The 22430-nt window shown below is 35.7% G+C and overlaps 1 protein-coding gene across 16 annotated transcripts in view; it reads left to right on the top strand.

Annotated features, from left to right (window-relative positions):
* LOC139143511 (kalirin-like) overlaps positions 1-22430 on the top strand; it is a 344734-nt gene that overhangs the window by 195762 nt on the left and 126542 nt on the right. For 8 of the 16 annotated variants that reach the window (XM_070713903.1, XM_070713901.1, XM_070713904.1 and 5 more), the window contains 5 exons: positions 3203-3385; positions 3926-4120; positions 5623-5729; positions 9791-9860; positions 12458-12547. In XM_070713903.1, coding sequence (XP_070570004.1) covers positions 3203-3385; positions 3926-4120; positions 5623-5729; positions 9791-9860; positions 12458-12547 — 645 coding nt within the window. The remainder of the gene's footprint in view (positions 1-3202; positions 3386-3925; positions 4121-5622; positions 5730-9790; positions 9861-12457; positions 12548-22430) is intronic. The other 8 variants (XM_070713906.1, XM_070713905.1, XM_070713899.1 and 5 more) reach the window with 1 other exon arrangement.

Here is a 22430-nt window from a genome sequence, read left to right as displayed (position 1 = left end):
TGCTCTCAGATTGTATAAACTGTTCAATAACTGGTGCTTTTGAACCTTTCTGTCCATTTCATTTGAAAGACTTTGGTCTTTGTCGACCTGTAGAGTTGAAAGTTGGTGTGTAGTCTTAAAATCTGTTAATACGCCTCCTCTATAAGATGACTGCTCATATAAAAGTTTTGAAAAGTGTCAAAGTTAAATTGTTAATTCGTTTCAGAATAGGAAGTTCAAGTGTTATTTTTGAAGTTGGTATGATGGTGGAATGTTTTAAGATGGAAGTCATTCAAATCTTTGACAGGTGGTGCTGTCGGTGTTATCGGCAGTACAAAATTGTTTTGACAGACAAACAACAAGCAGAGTACTAAGAATTGCAAGGTTACGTCCATGGAAGCATACACAGCAGGAAATGACAGAGTGATATATGAAACCCTGGCTGGGTAGGAGTTAGGGGGATGGGGAAACTTATCCTGTTTTGTGTCAGTGTGTGGATTTCAAAAGGTTGTAGTATGTTCCTGTAGAGTCATAGTATGCCATCATTGCTCGATGGACAGTTAGTTGTATGCTAGGGTAATATGCTTGTACATGTGTAGTTACAGGTCACCAGTAATGAAAATGTTTTGACAAAAGAAACAGACTAAAAGTGGTAAAGTAGTAGATACTAAAATCAAAGTTATATCTGGAAGGAACTCCTCAGTGTTATTTTGGGGCTAAACTTTCAAAATTAATGAGTCTGCAACTTTTGTGAAGAGAGTATTCAAAGGTATTTTAAACAAAAATAAAATTTGGAGGGGTAAGTGAAAGCTATTTGACAGCTCTTCCATTATTATAATTTGGAAATTTGTCTCACCCATCTGCAAGTTTTTTAGTCTCCTCTTCTTCTAAGACCATAACACTCCCATCTTCTCATTTGGCTTCCCACAGTTCACTCAACAAACTTCCACACTGTTTGACCAAGTTATCTGCTAAGTAAAATTATAATAATGAAATTTCCCTGCTTTGCTGATAATGAAAAACAAAATTCCCACCCACCCACACTTTGACGACTCCTGCTGAATCAAGTGAAAGTTTGCCACCCACCCCTTGCCAAGAACTGCCTGGTTGAAACGGCTTTGTTGGCCACCCCTGAGATAACAGCTTTGTTGGCTGCCCCTGACATCCGTGTCAACTTTCACACCATGTGAGTTGAAAGAGTGATGACACTATTCAAATTTAATGGGGCGATTTCACATCATGAACTTTGACATCGAGAGCACTCAGACTTTGTCAAGTAGCAATTTTTTTAACTCGTTTGTTAAAATTTACATAGATTTTGTAACCGTACATGACTTCATCAGAATAGAATAGTCATGAGCATTATCAGAAAGATCTACTCCAGAATTTTACATACAGACATGAAAAATTCCTTCCAATGTCCCTGAAAATGTCAGGCGAGCCCATACAGCTAAGAGTATGGCAATAATCTGAATTTAATCTATTACATAAAGAAAAGAATCAATTCAACTGTGAGTGTAAAATCAATATTTGGAGGACCCTCCACCATACATCCTTTCAGTTGAAACAGTCCAGTAATCAAGATTCAAACATTGGAGGTGTTGACAGTTCCTCTGATTGGGAGGTTTGTGTAAAGTGTGTGTTTTACAAGTTGGTGTTTGTTCATGAAATTCTTGGTGAGTTGGATGAGATCCCAGGATGAGAATCAAGCCCCCACAATTGTGTCTGACAAAGAAGTGGAGTTGACTTTGGTTTTAGAGTGACAGAGCTCAAAGTCATTGCGGTACAAGTTTGGTGGCATTTCTGGATTGTTGGACTCCTGAGAAAATGTGTTCAGTGTACAGACGAGTCAAAAGGGTAAAAAATGTTTGGACAGTTCGTTTCCTAGTCAGGTAGTGTTGACCATTTCTGTACTTCTGAATTTTTTTCTATGTACAAGTTCAGCAGTTGTCTAGATCGTGTGAGATTGTGCATGGACGTACCTCCATGAATTGCACTTGTAGCCTGTGTGCATATTGTGCAAAACAAATAGTTTTCCCTTCATGTAATGTCCGTGTTGATTGTGAATCAAGGTCATGATTAGCAGAAGCCGGTCAATTTTTGTCACACTGGTGGTTTTTAGTATGATTTTAATTTTAGTGAAGTTTATGGTGTTATTTTGAATTTGATTATTTGATAACAGTTTGGTTCAATCTGCACTAGGAACAAAACCTGCTAAACTTCATATTACAGAAATCTACAAAAAATAATTTGACTCATTTCAAGAAAATGGCTAGCTGTTTTATTTCCTCATTGGTAATAGTAACTGATTATCTGCCAACTTGGGAAATTTTGGTAGAATATAGAATCTAACCAACGCATGATGTTAGTTTTGCTATGAAAGCAGAAGTTCATCTGACCTCGACATGTGAGATCTACACAATACAACGTATGGAAGGTGGTTCTCCCACTGTTTGTGGTCAAGCTATCTGGACTTGCAAGCTGTGTTCCTTCGAGGAAGTATCGGTGACACTTGTCATTGATACAAAAATGCCAATTATTTTGAAGCACAGTGATTCTAAATGGTTTAAGTCAGGACAACAGAGCCAACTAGATTGTGTAATATTGCAGGGAAAAAAATTATAAAAAATTCAAAGAAAATCTGATCAAAGCTTAAGGAATAGTGTCATCCAAAATATTTTCCCCGTCACTTTTACACAGAATTTCAATGGTGGATGCTCAATGTCAGATATGTTTTATCCTGTTAAAAAAACATCTTTGGCTGGTACAGATCATGACCTAATCAGTAGCTGTAGGTTAACAGTTATCAAAAGAATTATTTTCTATCATGCGTACTATATAATGATAATATTTTTGATATCACACAAAGGCCTTTAGAAGTTCAATATTCCACCTGTAAAGTTTTGGTATTAATTTTGATAATTAATGTTACATTAAAAAGTATGAATTAATTTTGATAATATTTCACCATTCACTGCCTATTTATGGATAGAAAAGAGCTTTTCCTCATGGGACATTCAACCATGAACTTTCTGGTAACTGTGAAATTTCATATCATAGTGTCACCGAGACAAGGAAGACATATTATGTCATGTGGTTATGGCTACTGTCCGTGTAACAGGATTTTCAGAATATGTAATGTAACACTTGGAAAAACATGGAGATAGGATTGTATGAATAGGACACAGGTGTTAAAGGAAAAAAAATTGTCACTTCCTTGCAGGAAACGCGAGAGAAAGTCAAACTGCTAATTCAGTTGGCGGACAGTCTTGTCGATAAGGGTCACTCACACGCTAACAGTATCAAGTCATGGGTGGACACTGTCGACCAGCGCTACAAGGATTTCTCACTGCGTATGGACAAGTACAGAGCCAATCTGGAAAGTGCTTTAGGTGTTACCAATGAGGTGAGCCCAATGCAAATCTTCTTTTTCTGTCCTTCGCCCAATTCTGTGGTAAGTTAGCCCTGAACTTTTAACATTTTGCAAGTTTCCTGGATTCTACACTCATGTTTTAACATACACTGCAAAGAGGATGTGCTGTGTTGAAACCTTGTTCATGTCACAGCTCCAGTGACGGCTTCCCTGGCATTGTATTTTAAAACATAGCCTTGGCCTGATGTAGCAGAGGATGTAGGCGAATTTCACTGTCGATGCAAAGATACGTTGCACCTCACCAGGTGGTGGCAACGAAGGTCAAAGGTCATGACCTGACCTATGAATACGAACGCCACATATCTGTATGATGTCAGATGTCATAAGCTGGTAGGCCAAAGAGCGCCACAACTTTGAAAACTCAACAGTCACTTTTTAAAGTAGATTTCACAAAGCAACCTCATCTTTGTGAACATTTCACACTGAAGAACCAGTCCATATGGCTTTATGAAGAAGCATCTAAAGAGACAGAAGCCTGGCGAGAAAAACGCAACCATATGATTTTCCTTTCAGGAGGAGGAAAGCAAAGATTTGGCCTTGGACAACAAGTCCCCCGATCCAAGCATTGAAATCAAACTCCGGGACGCTGCGAAAGAACTCAACGAGGAGAAGCGGAAATCGGCCAGGAAGCGGGAATTCATAATGGCGGAGCTGCTGCAGACAGAGAGGGCGTATGTGAGAGATTTAGAGTGTTGCATTAAGGTAAAGGTAAAGAGAGGACCCCATTTTATTTATTCAGAAATACTTTTATCAACTCTGGAGCTTCAAGATACAGGTACTTGAGATGTTTAATATTTGTTTACAAGACATATTTGATTTTGTTATAAATTTTTTCATCTTAGTCGTCTGGCCACTCACCATAGTAAAATCATTTTCACTCTAACCGCATGTCATGAATAGATCATTACCTATTCAAATTTAACATTACCTTCCGACATTACCAATCTGATTTTCCGTATACATGCATGCTGCATTGATTATTCTAGCATCTTACGGCACTAAACTTGATTTTGATATCATCAACCAATCAAATCTCATCAGTCATACTACTCTGGATATCCACAGCCAATCAGATCACAGCAACCCAGACAACCAACCAATCACATCTCACCATCCAGACAAATCTCACTCATTGCAAGTACCCATATGTTGAATGTTGCCAAATGGACATTATAGTGCATATGATGTGAGCTGGAATGATACTGCCTACAGCAAAGTATGTTTGGCGACAAACCAAAAATACAGAACAAATAAATAAGTACCATTATATCGTAAATCAAACATGCAGGGATAAATTTTAAGAATCACATATTAATATTCACTCTCATATAGCACCACTGTATCGTCAATAATGTGAACAGAGTGCATGTTCACTGAAACCACATCGGATATAAAACTAATCTTCAGTTAAAGATAACAGAAAATAACAAATCTAAAATACGACAGTCGATGTTTTCTCACGAAGCAAGTGTTGTGTTAACAGTATCACTTTACCTCACATTGTCACAGTAATTGATCTAAGCTGATACTTTGAATAACATTTATCTAACAACAAGTGAAATACTTCAATGGTTCTGTTCACCTCATGCTGTATGCGCTGTATCCTGGCATGAACCAGACTGGCAGGCTGAAGAGCCCTCTAGTGTTCATCCTCTGTGATTCTTTTGTATTGCAAATTAGATTGCAACTGTTCCATCTGCATGCCAGCTGATATAACTAACACAAAGGAATATGGTTCAAGACATTTTCAAATGATTAGAGGCCACATATAGTAGAAATGGTGTCAAATATGAGTATATGAGAAAAAAAATCAGCAAGAAGGGGGAACGACATGCCTAACTTTTCAGTTTTGTTATAGATGCTATTTTCATCAGACTTGTCCTGTTCAAGTTAAAATGAATCAGACTTTGGGTGTAGGTCTTTGATCTGAATTATGGATGTGCACGTTCATTTTTTCTCCCATTGGATCATGGAACAAAGAAAAATTGTAGAATAATTTGATGTTGTTCTCTAGACCATCTAAATTCCAATTCTTTGGAAATTTTACCGTGACCAAATAAACAGAATTGGCCGATTGCATGGGGAAAGTCTGTAAGATATTGAGAAAGGCAAATCCTGGTAGACCTATCCACAGTCAGAAGATCAAGACTGATGTTTGCAAAGGTTTGAAATCGTAAATGATTGTACTGTAATGGAAATTCTGTTTTCAGAGTTACCTGTCAGAGTGTAAGACATCTCTTGAAATGCCAGCTGGTCTGGCAGGCAGGGAAGACATCATCTTTGGTAACATTGAAGAAATCTACAACTTTCACAATAGGTGAGTTTTTACAGATCCACTATGACTTGTTGTTGTTTTGCAGTTGGATGTAAACTACATTCTGTCATCTTCTTGTCTATACATGACTATTTACACCACTGTTCCTAGTAATGTAACGTTGTTATTAAAAAGATTACGCTCCATTTGCTATTTTCTGACATTGTCAGCATGTGTGTAGAAACACTGTAATTATTGGACTTTGTCCAGTAAGGATAGCCAGTCTACCTGTAGCTAGCAAGGACTGCTTATTTCTTCACTTTGAAAATACTTGCACGGAGACACAGCTTGACAGACAAAGAATCCATAGTCATATACATGAACAGACACGCATATAACACAGACACACATACCAAGACACAGACACACATACCAAGACAGACACAGATGAACACACAAATGCATTCAAATCATACTATTCTCACACGCAATAATTCACTGCATAGAATATTACACAATTCCAACAACAGACAGCCACTGCAAAACCTCACGTTGACAGTTGTATACATTATCCATCCATCACCCTGCATATGTAAATTTTCAGCCCAAATTCATTAAGGCCCTGCAGTGAGCATATAAATTACTTGTCGATGTTACAGTTTGTAATTCATCAGGATTTACAAGTGTATGTGATGTACATCTATACATGCAGATGCAATGATAGTGTCACAAACATTTTGTAAACTCAGTATATATTACTATTTCTTTTCCCTATCAGCAGTATTTTTATTTTATCATTTCCAAGAGGATGACAAAGTGAAAAAAATGCCCTTAGTTTACATCTAGTATGATCGGATCCTGATTTTTCTAAAATGAAAAGTTTTATGTTTTATCAATGTCAACTTCTCTTTTTCCAAATCATGGATAATGATCTTTGGTTGCCGTGAAAAGTTTTGGATAAGAAAAGCAATTTACTGGTTTTTGAAATTCAAAATGTGTGCCTTTGTCAGCATTAGCTCTGTGAGAAGAAAAATAAATTTTTAAATTTCAAAAAAAGATATTCAAAACTGATGTATTTTTACAATGAGTTTGCAAAAGTTACAGGCATGAAAAAGAATGAAAATATTAAGAGTTCACATATCTGTCCCAGGGGACCTTCTGTCATGAAGGCTAGTTGATTGTGTACTTTTATTACAAAAATATCATATGACATGAAATACTGATGCAAATAAAGTATATTAATAGAATTAGCCATCGAAGCAATCACTTATTCTCATATCTTACACTGAACAAGCATTTGCTTTGAGTTTATTAATGTTGCTGATATGTATGGCAGACTTTCATGTCATGCAGTTTATGTTTCTGCAGAAAGAGTCCCAAGAAAGTGATTATTAACCCTTTGGGTGCTTTAATTTTTCCCACCAAAATTTTACTGCAACATTTTACCAATTCTCAGGAATTTTTCTGTAATTGTTGTGAAAATATTTGAGCCAATGGACATTACAGTACATGGCTACAGTTTTTTATCAAAATTTTGGCAAAAATCTGAAAAAATTTGACTGGGGTATATTCTAAAAAGGCAACAAAAACTGTCTTTGGCGCACAAAGGGTTAATACCAGATGTAGAATATATTGCAAAATTCAAACATACATTAGCTTTCCAACCTATTTTTTAATGTTTCACTCTGAAATATTCATTCAGTTTTATGAACCTCAGTGCTAAGTTTTCCTTTCTCCCATAAAACTGACTTGCTAGTCAAACTTTGCTGTATAATCTAATGTGATGATGTGGGAATACATAAACAGAGTCATCCAGAGCTCAGGTGTCACTGTGCGTCGAAAATGGGAGCACGCGATGGCAATTAGAATGACAAGGACAGTGTCGTATAGAAGCTGGCAGATTAGTCCTAATTTCTCTTTCCTTAATTCGTTTTCCACAATTGTTTTTTATGGCTGCCCTTAAATGTTATTCCCCACGCTGAATTATAATATTCCTCTGTCACTGTGTATATTTCAGGTTGCTACGTGAGATTTTTCCCATTTTGCTTGTTTGTGTCGGTGTATCCTAAAATCTTATTTTCAATGTCCACATCACTCTGAAAGGCATATGGATGATAGCATTGTTAGCCCCCATTTACGATATTTATATTTAAAGCATGTGGTTTGTATGTCTACGTGTGTGTAAAGTGTGTATGTATGTCCGTTTGCTTCAAAAGTTTGAGGTTTGCTTCTTGACTCACACTGGCATTCTTTGCATAGACACATCATAGTTTTCAAGTTGGAAGTTGTTCAAACAGTATGAGTACCACTTAATTGTGCTGCCCCTCTGTTTTTTCAAGCTGTGGAGAACACATTTGTTAATAACGCCGTGAAAGAATCAATTTGTGTAACAAAAGAATATGCAAATTAAATATAGTTATGTAAATTAGCTGCCCTCTGTTTTTTCCAGCTGTGGAGAAATTAACACCAGTATAAGATTTACAGCAAGTAAAATAGAGAGTTGGTTTGGTGAAAAGATGAAATTTAGTATAATAAAGAAATCATATTGTGTTTCCATGTTGTTCAGAAGGCCATTAATACAGAAACATTTTTTGATTGGACACCAAAGAGTCATAGTAAAATGAAAGGCAACGTATTTTTGTTGAGAAACCAAATAAAATATAGCCATTTCATTGAATTATATGCAAGATAATTTGATAGATATTGTTTCCTCGTCTTTGTTCAAAAAGAAATATATCATCTGTTACTTTCAAAGAGGGACCAAATGAATATGAGTGACTTTTATGTTTATTAGAACACAATTGAAAACGATGGCATGAGGCTTCCTTTGTTGGAAGCAAAATTATTGTATCATTTATTTTAAAACATTGATAGCATTAATGGAAAGATGTAAGATACCTTTTCTAATGATCAGAATATTAGGTATGCATCTCCATATCGTAATCATTATTTCAATTATATTTTTCCTTCATTCATATTAATCAAATGACCTGCGGCAAAATATACTGGGATTATTTATTTGAATGTTTATCATAATGTAGGCTATGCTTACCCTGGATGTATTTGAATAATTTGCTTGAAGCTGCTCAGAAATCATTACCTAAAGAATCTTCCGAGAAGATGCTTTTTCAAAAAGTGATTTCTTCTTAAAAATTCAGGGGACGGCATCACTAACTTTTAATAATTAACTTTTCTGGCTTTGTATTTTTCAACATGAGTTTTGCAGCAGGACAAGAAATTGTTTCACATAGAGAAAAGGAAAATACCTAAAAAAAAATTATAAAGTGTTGTCTCTGTGGTGTTGCCTTCATACCATATCTTTTAACCTGTTCACCCCCAAATTCCCAGTAAACTGGTCCACAATCACCATTGATTGTGGACCAGTTATGAGTTTGGGCCAAACCATGGTGGTGAAAGGGTTAGGATAGATAGTGCCTCAGGGACAGATATTGTAACTCTCAAATTTTTCACTTCCTAGGCTACCTCTTGTGTGAGCTCATTTTGAAGCTCTTTGAGTATATACACTCAAAAATTCATATATGAAGCTTTCACAGTCTCATTTTTGTGAAAATTGAAAATTTTATTTTCCCCCATATAGTTAACACAGGGATGGTGGCAGCCATTTTGAATTTCAAATATCTGTAAATTGTAGGTAATTTGTTTTTGCGGGTACAAAAATTTCCACAATGACCCCTTATTTTAATTGTTGATTTTGAAAGAGTGGTTAAAAGTTCTCTTGAGGAAAATTCAGGCAAAAATTTAAGTCCTTCAGCTTTGACATCTTCCCTTCCCAATGTATCTGTTTTAATCCTTCAATTTGTGTTCATTTATATGTTACAGAGCAGAACAAACTTTCTTACATTATTTATGAATGTCCACACCCTTAGATCCAAAAACCCATAAACAAAATTGAACTACCCTCCAGCTATTACTTGTCCGGGCACACAGGTTTGTGCTTCAATAAAATTAAGATATTTGTAATATTAAGAAACTCATGATCAGTTCAAAGGTCAAGGATGACACCACAATATCTTTTCAGGATGTTGTAACCCTTCTGTTATGGAAGGCTCAGTTCTTTAGAGAGAATCAAAGAATTTCTTTTTCTTTTTTTTTTCAACAATTAGCATTTTTTTACGAGAACTTGAGAAATATGAAGCTTTCCCAGAAGATGTAGGTCACTGCTTTGTGACTTGGGTAAGTATTATTTTCAATTTATCACCAAAACATCGAAATTGTTGTTATATAATATTTATCTGCTATTTTACTTCATTCATCTCATAAAATGTTAATTTCCAAGTCAGTTTTCCGGCTAGGATTAAACTGGAAGGCATATTGATGTGTGTTTGTGAGCTTGTACTCATTCCCATTAGAGTAGACAGTTGACAGTCAGATCCCGTTTTCAAAGGGATTGCCTTTTTACTTGCCAATCTCGTGATATAATCACTCTCAAATGTGTGTCACATGCAAGATTTGTTTCCAAGAAACGTTACCAGTTACATCGCATGCGTGTTCAAAAGCTTTGAAATTTGTAACTGATATGTTCGCGTACCGTATGTCATGCGACGTGGCCTTATTCCCGGAAACTACGGCATATATATATAATGCTATTAGGTTTTTAGCTGTTTTGAATTCCTTTCAAGGTAACTGTTCTAAAGAGGAATTCCCAAAGCTGATGATTTTGATGTTGAACTTAAGTGTAATTTCTGATGTATAATAGTCATGGACATCATCATCAACCTCAACCTCACACCCTCATTATCCCCGGATAATAATTTTACAGATGGGAAAATTACCTTCTGACACCCAATAGCTCCTCTTCCGGCAGACAGCATAGACATATTCTTAGAATTCATGAATGGTATAATTGTCCATGAAGTATGGAATATCTGAGTTGGAGGTTACGGCCTTTTTCCTTCATACGTGTACCAGGATATTAATCAGTCTCTGCAGTGAATATTGCCTCGTACGTGTATTCTGTGCTTTGCTGGAGGTGGTTTTCAAGATGAACTAGCTTTGCCAGAGTTCAGTCTCTGCCTTCAGCTGAAATGAGCCCAATGTGTCCAGCCTCTCGCAGCGAACCAAACAGATTCTATTTTGTGATCAATGAAAATTGCCCCAAATCTCTACATCTGATTTTCTATCCTAGAAGAAAATAGGTTTGAGGCTTTTTTGCTCTTGTGTGTATGTGTCCAAGTTGAACTGTATCATCCCCACTAAGACTTGGTGGCCTTTCAGACAAACAGAAACATGCCTAAGAAATAAGAATGACCAGGTTTTCTTTTTGAGAACCTGGAAATGATATCTTTGGAATTTTTTTGCTATTTTCGCAACAAAAATACTCAAATTTTATCAGTGAAATATTTGGAATATGATAGGAGGGGGCATCTTATGAAATCTTAGTAATTTCTTTTACTTGAACTCTCTCCATGAGAGTTGCACATCGTTCTTGGAACCACGCGCGATTGACTTTTGAAAAGAGAGCTATTTGCAAACATTGTGTGATTCACAAAATATCCATACATGTGAAGTGCCTGCACCAGTACAGAGCATTTGATCTCATTGCTAAGTCATTCACAGCTACAATTCTGACTGAAGAAAGAAAGATAGAAAAAACGTGAAACCAAGTCAAAAGAAGATCTTCCATTGTCACTTTGTAATTTGAGGTTTAAAGAGTTGAGTTGAGAAGAGGGGGGGACTGCTTTAAGTTTCAGTTTAAATGCAGTTTTTGTGAGTGTTTGTATACTGAAGTTCTGTTCTTTGATCTGAGGCGGGTAATTACACCAAGGTAACCGTTGGTGGTTTTTTTCGTAACAAGCTTCAGCCTTAACAGCAGATTCCATCGCAGTTTAACGGTTTGCTGAATAGATATTGTTGTCCCTAGGAGACCACATGACATTTTGCAAAGGCCAGGTATTAAGCTGTACAGACACTGTTGTCTGTTCGGGAACTGAACATATTGTCTTTGCCATGTGTACATGCAACTTATTGGATAAAAATGCAATGTAGTGTTTCTGGAATGAGGTTTGGTAGGAAATCTGAATAAAATTTGTGAGTGAAAAATTAGCATTAACCAACCAATTTTGTATTTAAAAAGAAAAGTACCTGTCTGATTCCTATTACAGGGTTACATTTGTGAAGGAAAAAGATTTGAGTGAAAAATCAGCATTAATTTGCTAATTTTGTATTTAAAATTATCAGTATTTCTCAGATTCCTATAATCTGATCAAATTTTTGATATGCTGTCTCAATTACATTATTATTTAACATACTATAGTAAAGTGCCAACGAATGACAAATCCTGTTCCAAATATATTGTTACAGTACTGTTTTTCTGGATTATACTACAATAGGATGCTTTGCCTTATAGTGTTTATTAGAAGGTTTTTTGTCTGTCTAGCGGGAGAAAGTAGGTTGACAAGTGCATCTTTTTGGGGGGGGGGGAGAGAGAAGGGGTGGGAGAGAGGCCTTTGTCAGCTTTGAAACTTGACTTTGATAGTTTGAGGACAAGGTTATCAAGATGTGATGGAAATCCAGAGTGTTAGCACACAAACGTTTGCCCACCTCAGAGTAATTAATCCACACCCAAACCACAACAGTCCAATCAACTATGGTTTTATGCAGGGAAAGCATAAGGGATAGCAACCTATGGTGCTCAATCCAGCAGTGTTGCCCCACCCACCTGCCTCTTAAATATTTTGAAAAAACACAAACAGTAGATAAGTGTACCAAAGCTCCTCACATTGCTATGAAACTAAACATTTATATTTTTAATATGTATCTCTTTCCCCCAGGCTGATAAATTTCACATGTATGTGACGTACTGCAAGAACAAACCTGACTCCAATTCCTTGATGGTGGAGCATGGAGGAAGTTTCTTTGACGTAAGTAATTTGTGTAAAAGTTGCATCGAAACCTCCGAAATGAAATTCTCCCTTGTTTTTTTTATGATGTGCTCTCGGTTATTAATACGAATGTTCTCGGAAAATTGCTGATAGATATTCATCAGACATGAGTATACATGATCAGGTAGCTTCAGATTAATTTTATTTGTACCTGTTTTGTGTATCCCAGCCATGTCACCTGAAATGACAATGGTATAATCCTATTGTAACCAGTGATGTTGGCAGATGAATCCATTTTGCAAAGAATATGGGGACGTACATGTATGTGAACAGATGCTCCCGCTGTGCTGGTCGCCTCGGCCTCAATTCAATAACCAATTGTGTTTAATTTCCCCTCGATGTGGCATCTTCCACTTGAGTATATGCAGCCAAAGTAGATATCGCCAAGGGCTTTTCACTTTGAGCTCGGGTTGGTACATTTTTCCAAGAACTGCGTTCACGTCGTCGGCGTCTCCGGTCATCAAGTCGATGAACTCACAAACTCATTTGGGAAGAACTTTCTGAAATATGATGATGATATGATCAGTAACCTGTTTAATGCTGCAAGGTTCATCTTGATGAAGTGTGAGATTGGTGTTCCAATTTAAACCCAACTTACACGCGTAGGCTGCTGATGTGTGGGATGCTGAAATGTTAAAACTGGTCCTTTGTTGTATATTAATATACACATATTTTTCATCCAGTGAAGAGTTATCTTCCTGTCGTTTTTGCGTGGTATATGACAGTAAACCAACTCTCTAGGCAATGCGACTGTTTTAAAGCCATTGTAATATACATGTATATTATCATAACCCCTCATTATAGATTCTCTAAACATTTCACTGACCCTTTTATTCAGAAAAATCAATTTGCGCATTGCGTTTGTATCTTTTGCATTCTTACGGTACAAGGAAAAGCAATTGATTTTAATTGATGGATTCTCAGGAATAGACAGCTTGCCTCAATCTTTGTCACTGTCTGAGTGATTGTGGACTTCAATGAGTCGTTACTCAAAATTAACGCGTAGACTGCCATCAACATTGCTGTCAACTCCATTTGCTTTTGACCATTCTGAATGTACATATTACACACGGACAGAAAAATAATACACCTTAGATGTCACATAAACATGCTGTCAGAGCTCCTTACAATCATAGACTTTTCATTTATAAAACTTCCATCATTTTACAAAACTCAGATAATTAAGTTTCAAGGATTTTAAAACATTTTGATTTTTACATGTCAGTGCAGAACTTCTTATTTTCGAAACAAAACTCCATTCATCAACGTTTTATTTCATCTAAAACTTTATATGTGTATGTGAGTATGTGTGCATGTATGGGGTTGTTTATGTGTGCATTTATTACTTATTTAATATTAGGAGTATGCATATACTTGGGTGTATATATATGTGTCTGTCTATGTGTGTCTGTGTCTGTTTTTGTGCTGCTGTCATATATACGGTATAACTAGACTTGGGAACTATCATGGTTTATGCATAACAATACTCTGAATATATGAAAACAATACGGTTTAGGTGGTCTGGTTTTGTAAGCCACATGTCAGATGAGAGAAAATTTTTTTCTTTGTACCTGTCTGATATTGTCAAAGTAAACTGATTCTTTAAGACGTCGTTCGTCGTTGTCTTCGGCGAAAGGTCTACAGTTGTTTGAATTGCGACATGTAAGTGTTTTTCACACAAGACTCTACATGTTTGACTTGATACAATGCATGTGTATTGTCAATTCATCATAAATGCCAAAGGAGAAAATTCAGGTTATTGTACGTTTGCGCAATGTAGGCCGTTTTGCCAGGTTCATATTTATTCAAACCTGCCAGCTATGGTACGTTCTATCTCGTAAGGGGAGGTTGTCGGCTGACTACATTCAGAGGGACTATTTTTGAAACATTTCTATAGTTTGTGTCGGCTGGATTCAGAAATATTTCCACATTTCATACAACTATTCACGATCTTTAGTAAGTAAATAATTCAAGTCTATATAAAAGAATAAAGGCTAAGATATTGTATAAAATTTATAAATTGTTGACTGGGATTGTAGATCAGTGAACTATTCAATAATTCAAAATTTTTTTACAATCATTCACAATTAGTAAGTGAATAATAATAGTTCTTTTACCGGTTCCATCATGCAGAGAGCGCTGGGGTATACAAAGAGTACGTTACTCATAGAACTTTTTTGCCGTAGGGTACATGTATTTACAGGGTATTTTACTCATAGAACACTGGCAGGTTACACCGTGACCTATATTTTCATTGCCGATGAATACAAAATACACGAGGCAAATTTTTGCATTCCAAATTTGTGTCATTCTTGTGTAACAATCCGTTGTACAACACCAAATCAGTATATTTTGTTGTTTTTAGTGCGTATCTGGTGTTTGATAGAGCCACAGCAAGGTGTTGTGGGATAACCAGGAAACGGTCTATTTTCAAAAATTCATTCAGTTGTTTTGAAAATTTCTGAGCCCTATTTTGATTATTATGTGTGAATTCTTTCAAACCATGTGCTGTTGTTACGCCATCTAAATCATGCATGTGTATATGATTTTGTTTTTGAAATGTTTGTTGATCAAAAAAGCTGTCAGCAGTTTAAACATTCAAGCAACCTGTTTTTAGCAGTGTATTTTGTCTTGGGAAAGGTTCAAATCATGACTTTTTCTCTGCATATCAGAAATTCCAAACTTTTACAAGGAAAGTCTTTTTTACCTAAAGAGATTTCTGTGCAAAACATGTGTATGTATTGAAGGTCCCTCAGGTAGTCTGCAAGTTTGCCAGCCAGTCAGCCATAAGTTTTGCACTACATTGTATGTGTTGTACGTGTGAAAGTCAGTAAATTTGCAGTTAGTTTGTATTGTTAATGACCTTGTCAGTCAAGCAAAGCTTTCAGGATAAAACAGTCAGTCAGCAAGTGCAAGTGTAAGTCATGAGCCAGTCTACTTGACAGCCAACCTGTGACTTAAATCAGTAAGTCAGTCAGTCAGTTCATATCGTCCCAACACATTTTCCGTTGCTGTTTCTACAAGCAAGAGTGTCTATACAGTTGCTGCAATGCAGTCTACCATAGTTTGCAGTTATTTCAAAGTCAGTTTATCAACCACAGAATGCTTTCTCATTGAAATGCCTGTATGTTATCTGATATTACCATAGTAATGTGTGTCGTGTTGTGCATATATTAAGTCGATGAACAACCAATCAGAGGAGAGCCCATCAAACGGCTCATCAGTGAGTGAGTATGACAGTCAATCAGACAGAAATGCATTCATCTCTTGTCTCACTTGAACTTGAAGCCATTGAACATGACATGGGTGGTTGAATCTGCGTGCTGGAAATTATCATGAAAATAAGGCATAAAAGACATTATGGAGGCTATCGGGATATTGTATCTCAACACTGTGAAATCTAATTGTTATGGAGTATGAGGCAAACAGCATTGTAGGAAGTATTCATTTGTCGGTAAATTCTGTGTAGCTTTTTGAGCAAGAGATCTGTGCATGGAGTAAACAATGCTGCCACCTTACCTTTTTTGTTGTAAGATTTTGACAATAAATTGTTAACAATCATAATTTTGATACAGTAATCATATTTTTCTGAAAAAAATTAGAAATTCATGTTTGAAATATCAATCCTAATTTCAACAAAAACCATATTGCATTTTCAAAAAAATAGCTTGATTTTACCTTTCTTAGGTTTCACATAAGTTTTTATTTGTTATGTCGGTTTATCCTGGCCCTACAGTGCGAAGAGTCTCAAATGTCTCTCTTCCCTCCATAACTGGCCACCCCTGTGCCTCATTAAATATGCAAAGTCCCGATTCAACTGCCTTTGCCACAGACTCATTACAATGCAGTCATTTGTATGCTACTATTGAGACAAGGTGCTTCAAATACCGAACTGCTTTTCATCCGTTCATCAGGTAATGTTTACTCCAATTAGAAAATTTTTTGTTTCACCCCATTATTTTCTGTCCTTTTTTGCTTAAATGTAGGGGGATCACAATCAATTTTTGAATAACATTTTGCCCTGTTTGAACAGAGTATAGAAAAAATCTTCCCCTGAAAAGGTATACACAGTGTATTTTCTGTGTACTATTGAGGTAGACCAAATCAATGCTGTTACATTTTATTTTCCCCTTAAGAAAACAGATAGAATCGTTCAGGGCAGTGTGTCAACCGTGACACTAATTTCATCTTCAATCTACGTCTGTCACCATATATGAACAGAATGGCAGAGGGCAAAAAAATACCGAACGAGCGTTTACTTGCTCATCTTTTGAATGTTTACAAAAATTATTTTTGACCAAGTCTTGCTACCCAGAGGATTTTTTGCGTTAACTCTGTTAACATCCCCAGGGTGAATTCATTTGACCATTCATCGCTTGATTCTGTCTCATTACATGGGAAACGGGGGTGAAAAAACGTTCTGTGGTGAAAAAAAATGCATAATGGGATTCTTTTATATAATATATCAAAAGATTATTACAGGAACTGAAAGTGTATATATATATATACATATATATATATATATATATATATATATATATATATATATATATATATATATATATATATATATATATATATATATATATATATATATATATATATATAAATGAGAACGATATAATGTGATACTAACTGTAGTTTTTCATAATGTGATTTTCATACATTATTTATGTTATTTGTAACTGATGGCCGGGAGAGCAGAATTCACATCAGTGGAGATGTTAAGCATAGCTTTTACGGACTCTTGAAATGCAGTTTGTATTCAAGCACGGAGCATATCTGAAAGAAGTGTGTCTTTTATGAGTGTTTACAATTAGTTTTCCATTTTCAAAGGAACCAAATTGTGATGTGTTTTTTGTTTATAAGTGGCATTGATACTCTGTCAATTGAAAAAACTGTATTTGAAAACCGTGAAAATTGTTTGTTTTCTTTCGAAGGGTGACCTATCCCGTTGATAATATTTGCATATTGATTAATTTAGTCTAGATAGAGGAACACAGAGTAGCTGAACATTTCATTAATTCAACAACTCATAATGACATCATAGACTTTTGGAATTTCTTCACTGGCAATAATGTGTAGTTGTTTCATCTTGGCAAGAAACTAAGTCAGATTTACTTATATGTCCATAGTGAAATGCACCCACCTTTTCTTGTCGATCTGTGTGGCAAATTTTGAATGTCAAATGAATCTTACACCTCAATTTCTGCTGTTGTTCAGGAATCGATGACAGAAATTCTGGATTGCAGAGTTCATAAAAAATTTTCTAGCAACCCGGTACTGCCATAAAGGTTCACATGTACAATTGATATGTGTATTTATTCATCACTGCAACCAAATCCTGCAACCGATCATATCAACATCATCATGATGTTTTTTCCAGTAGCTGATACACACATTAATACCCAGTTACAAGTGCGATGCCATTGCTGATATTATCTGATGAGTGCAAATCCATGACCGTGTCTAATCAAAATTTCATTTTGTAATGTCATAACTGAAGTTTTAATTAGATTAATACATCATTATGCCAATTTCAAAAAATCAGAAATCCATCTCCTGTTAGCTGGTTTCTCATTAATGTCAAATTATCAACCTAAGTATCTGAGAAAGATCTTGTTAATGCTGTCGTTGTTTTTTAATGGCCACTCAGCTAATATGTACAATCTCTTTGAAACTACATGTTCAAATGCAGTGCAGTGAATACATGTTTTAACTATATTTGATATGTGCAACTCTTCCATAAAGACGTTCGTGGAAAAAAAAAGGGTGGTGAAATGGAAACGATTTCACACACTTGACTTTTAATGACTTCAAAGTCGTGATATACAGAGCCAAGTGTGATTTTAATAGCAGATTGCTTAATACATTCCCTTGTTGCCATGGAAACAGGTTTTCTTGCCGCCATGGTCACTCATTTGATTGATATTCTGTTGCCTGTCATCAGAGAGTGTGATAAAAGGCACAGTTGACAGCACAGAATAGACAAAAGAATAAGGTCAAGTCAGCCAAAATTTTTTCTAGTGTTTTCAAAAATGATATGTGTAATTATTTTCTGTAATCTGTAGCATCCTCTCTACTTTTCAAGTTGAAGGCTGGCAATGTTTATCTGCCATTTGTTTTACTGGCTAAAGTCCCTGGGAGATTATTAAAGCATAAGTGGCTACAAAATTAAACGTCAGAGTAAGAGGGGGTGGGAAAAAAAATCAGAAAAATATTCAAGATTAGAAAATGCAGCAGCAGCACGGTGTTTCTCTTGATTGATATAAAGTCTGTTTTTTTAGAGATGCATCAAATTGCTAAATCAGAACACAGATTTAATCCATAGCGTGGGTGGATGCCTTTTTGTTGTGGATTGGTAAAGCTGGTTGTAGAATTCAGGCATTTCCTCGACTTTTGGCTTACCATTTAGGTAATGAGACCTTTGGATGTGCAAATTCTTATCCCAGGCTCTGTCTTAATGGGATATATGTTTTCTGAGAATAATGGGAGAAATATTTTCTGAGAATTTTTTAAAAAAAATGCCATGTCCCGTATGTTCTGTGTTTTTTCTGATTATTCCTTTCTTTGAAATCTGTATAAGAGAGTGGACCTTAGGGTAATACATGCCTCGAAAGTGAAATACTTAAATCTTCACTCAAACTTTTCCCCCTCCAAGAAATGTTAAATAATTCTCTTTCAAAGAACAGAGTGAAAATCAGGGGTCACCATGCATATTGTCGTACAAGAAAAACAAATTACCTGAAATTTACCAGTGTTTTCAAATTCAAATCAGATATGTCATCCCTGTGTCAAGTTTATAGTGAAGATTTAGGGGTTTTTTTTCACAAACAAGATAGAAAAGACTTGATTTACTCAACAAGCTTCAAAAGAAATCCACATACACAGCATACAGCAAAATATTTGTTAGTAGAAAATTTTGGAATCTGAATTTTGGTCTATGAGGCATATTCAAGTTGAATGAATATATGAAAGGCATTCTTACACATAAACGGTCAAAACTGAATTCTCATTTCCTTCATCTTTGAGGCTGTATTCTTGAAGTGTGTATTTCCTTATTGTGTTTGTAACCTGTCATAGAAGACAGATAAATGAGGATTAATGTTTTCCATAAAATCTATCAGTTCCACTAAACAGCTGATACTTTGTGAATATTTTGTACCATGTGAAAGTTATTCAAAAAAAACGTCTTGAACTCAGCTATGAGGCCGAAGAAACTCACATTGTAACTGATACATTTTTCATAATTAATTTTTCAAGTATGATAGATTTCAAGATTCTTTGAAAATGAAATCCAGTTTTGAATTTATTAGCGTATAATGTCAGTGATTTTTGGAGAAAATTAATCTCTGTTGAGGCATCGCTTTTAAAAATCTTTACGATATCCTTTATGATATCCAACCCATTATCTGCTGTTTTCTTTTATATTTTCCTTGAATTCTAAAGAATGTTAGTTTCACATTGTATTCCAATGCTTGAAGGTTTGATGTAATTTGTTTGTGGAAATTTAATATTTTGAAGGTTCATTTGTCTCCTGTGTAGTAATTTGAATATTGAGCATGTCAAAAGAAAGAACTGTTATCAATAGGTATTGCCTGCTGAAATATGATAAGGACTTGAATGAAAGGGCATTTTACACAGACTTGAAGGACAAGACGTTCTTTTATTTGTCAAGGTGGGAAATTGCCAAGAGCCGTGATTACAAGATGCTGATTTCCCTCCTGGAGACGCTATTCATTGGATGTTCTGAAACCAATTTCAAAGGGATTAATTTGACTTTGTTGTGTTTTGTGAAGCTGTATGTATTTTCTTGAGAGAAAATGTTCAGTCTTCTTTAAGGGTTTTATTCATTCCGGGCCTAGTTCTGTCAGAATCAATTGTGGCACAGTGACGAATCACTGGAATACGTCAACTAATAATGGGCGCACAAGTGCACATTTGCATATTGAGTTCACTGATATTTGATGGACATGACGAGTCGGAGCTGCCCTTGCCTGATTTGCCATGCTGTGTCAGATCTCGTTTCAATGACACAGTTTAAACAAGAGAACGAGCGGTAGTAATTCTCCAGTAATCGCGCGCACTTAAGGAATCGTAAAAAAAAAGAGTCGTGAAAAGGGCGTTTTATTTACATGTTATTTGCCGTGAAATCATCCACTGCATTATCACAAGTGTGTGTGTGTCTCTCTGACCCAGTTGGTCTACGTTCGAATACCTAATGACGGTGTAGGAGTGAATATATCATAGCGTCTGCTTAAATCTGAAAAGGTCATGCCGTGAGAAAATTCCTCTGTAAAATTATGGCAAAATTATAAATGTTGTTTGAAAAGATACAGCTGTTTTTTCAACACTCTCTTTTTTCTCATAAGATCTGTTGATGATTTCAGGATCTGTAAACCATATCACTTGGCATAATCACATGCAATTTTTGCATTTTTGGAATTTCCTCTGTTTTGGAATTGTAATTTGTATCAGTTAATACCCAACAGTACAAAGTAAACACCATTTTGGAATAGTTACAGAATAATGTTTCACGCTAGGACTGATGTAATTGTTCCCATCAAAATTTTTGTGTTACATTTTACCAATTTTAGAAATTTTTCCATAATCCTAAAGATAATTTTCGATCAAATGGACATAACTTTTTATAGACTACAGATTTTGATCAAAATTTTTGGAAAAATCTGAAAAAAGTCCGGAACTGAAAAAAATCATCTGGGTCATATTTTATAAAGGTGCCAAAAATTTACTTTCACGCTCAAAGGGTTAATGCAAACCTATTATATAAGGAGCACTGCATAAAAGTAAGGTGTGTATGCTGACTTTGAAGGGGTGATATCAAAAGTTATTACCTCAACTATACCTTTTATGATGAAATGTGCTCTTGATAAGCATACTTAGTTTGTATTCCAGCTGCACTGGCCAAATATAGCCAAAAGATTCTGTTTGATAGGCATCTTAAACACATATATCCTGGGTATTCCCCCGCCGCAGATCAGTCACTGTTAAAGTAGTAAGTACCTGTGTGACACCGCACTGGTATTACCTATGCTAACAGCGCAGCATGTCGCAGTGTATACCAAGTGTTCTGAAAGTACTCCTACATATCAGGATTACGCATGTTGCTGCTATTCTGTGTAATTTTAGGGGAAAAAAATCGCAGTGTTTGAGGAAGAGGGATTTAGTGGGACTGAAGTAAATAGAACCGCAAGTGTCAATACCAGTAAACTTTAAAAAAAATTGTGAAAACTAGCATCGATGGCACTTATAGTGAGATCAGACTGACAGCGACTTGATAACAGGGGCCCATACTTTGGTCTATTTAATACCTTAGCGTAAAACACATCTGATGTGGACACAGTTGATATTTCTAAACCAGGCTACATGCATCACATGTCGAAAATCAATTTCTAACTAGTAGTCATATCTAATGTATCTGTATAAAGTAGAAATTTATCTTATTTTCAGTTTGCTTTGCATTTTGAGAAACTGTCATTAACTGGTACAGGTATTCAATTGCATAAATTGGTGATAACATTATGTAGTTTGAAAGGGCCATTCTTGGTTCTGAAATTGTCTGGGCATGTCAGAGTTGTCAGATCTCTATTAAAATCATAAAACGACAGATGAAAATATTGAAAATGAGCTGCCATTGAATTGGTATATCGTTTGCTGTGCGCCAGAGTTTTCTTAAAAATTGAAATTTACTAACCAGATTTATGTTATTGGCTACATCAATGTCAGAGCATGCTGAGAACAAAATGAACGTCGTTTCTAACGTTATGCATATGTCCTTCAGCTTTCCAGGGAGCAACTAAGTACCAATATCCAGTGAAATTAAATCTGCATACCATTATGA

The sequence above is a fragment of the Ptychodera flava genome, chromosome 11, assembly GCF_041260155.1.
Source record: "Ptychodera flava strain L36383 chromosome 11, AS_Pfla_20210202, whole genome shotgun sequence".
Lineage (NCBI taxonomy): Eukaryota > Metazoa > Hemichordata > Enteropneusta > Ptychoderidae > Ptychodera > Ptychodera flava.
Note: the sequence above shows the minus strand (reverse complement) of the source record. Positions and strands in the feature narration are given on the sequence as shown.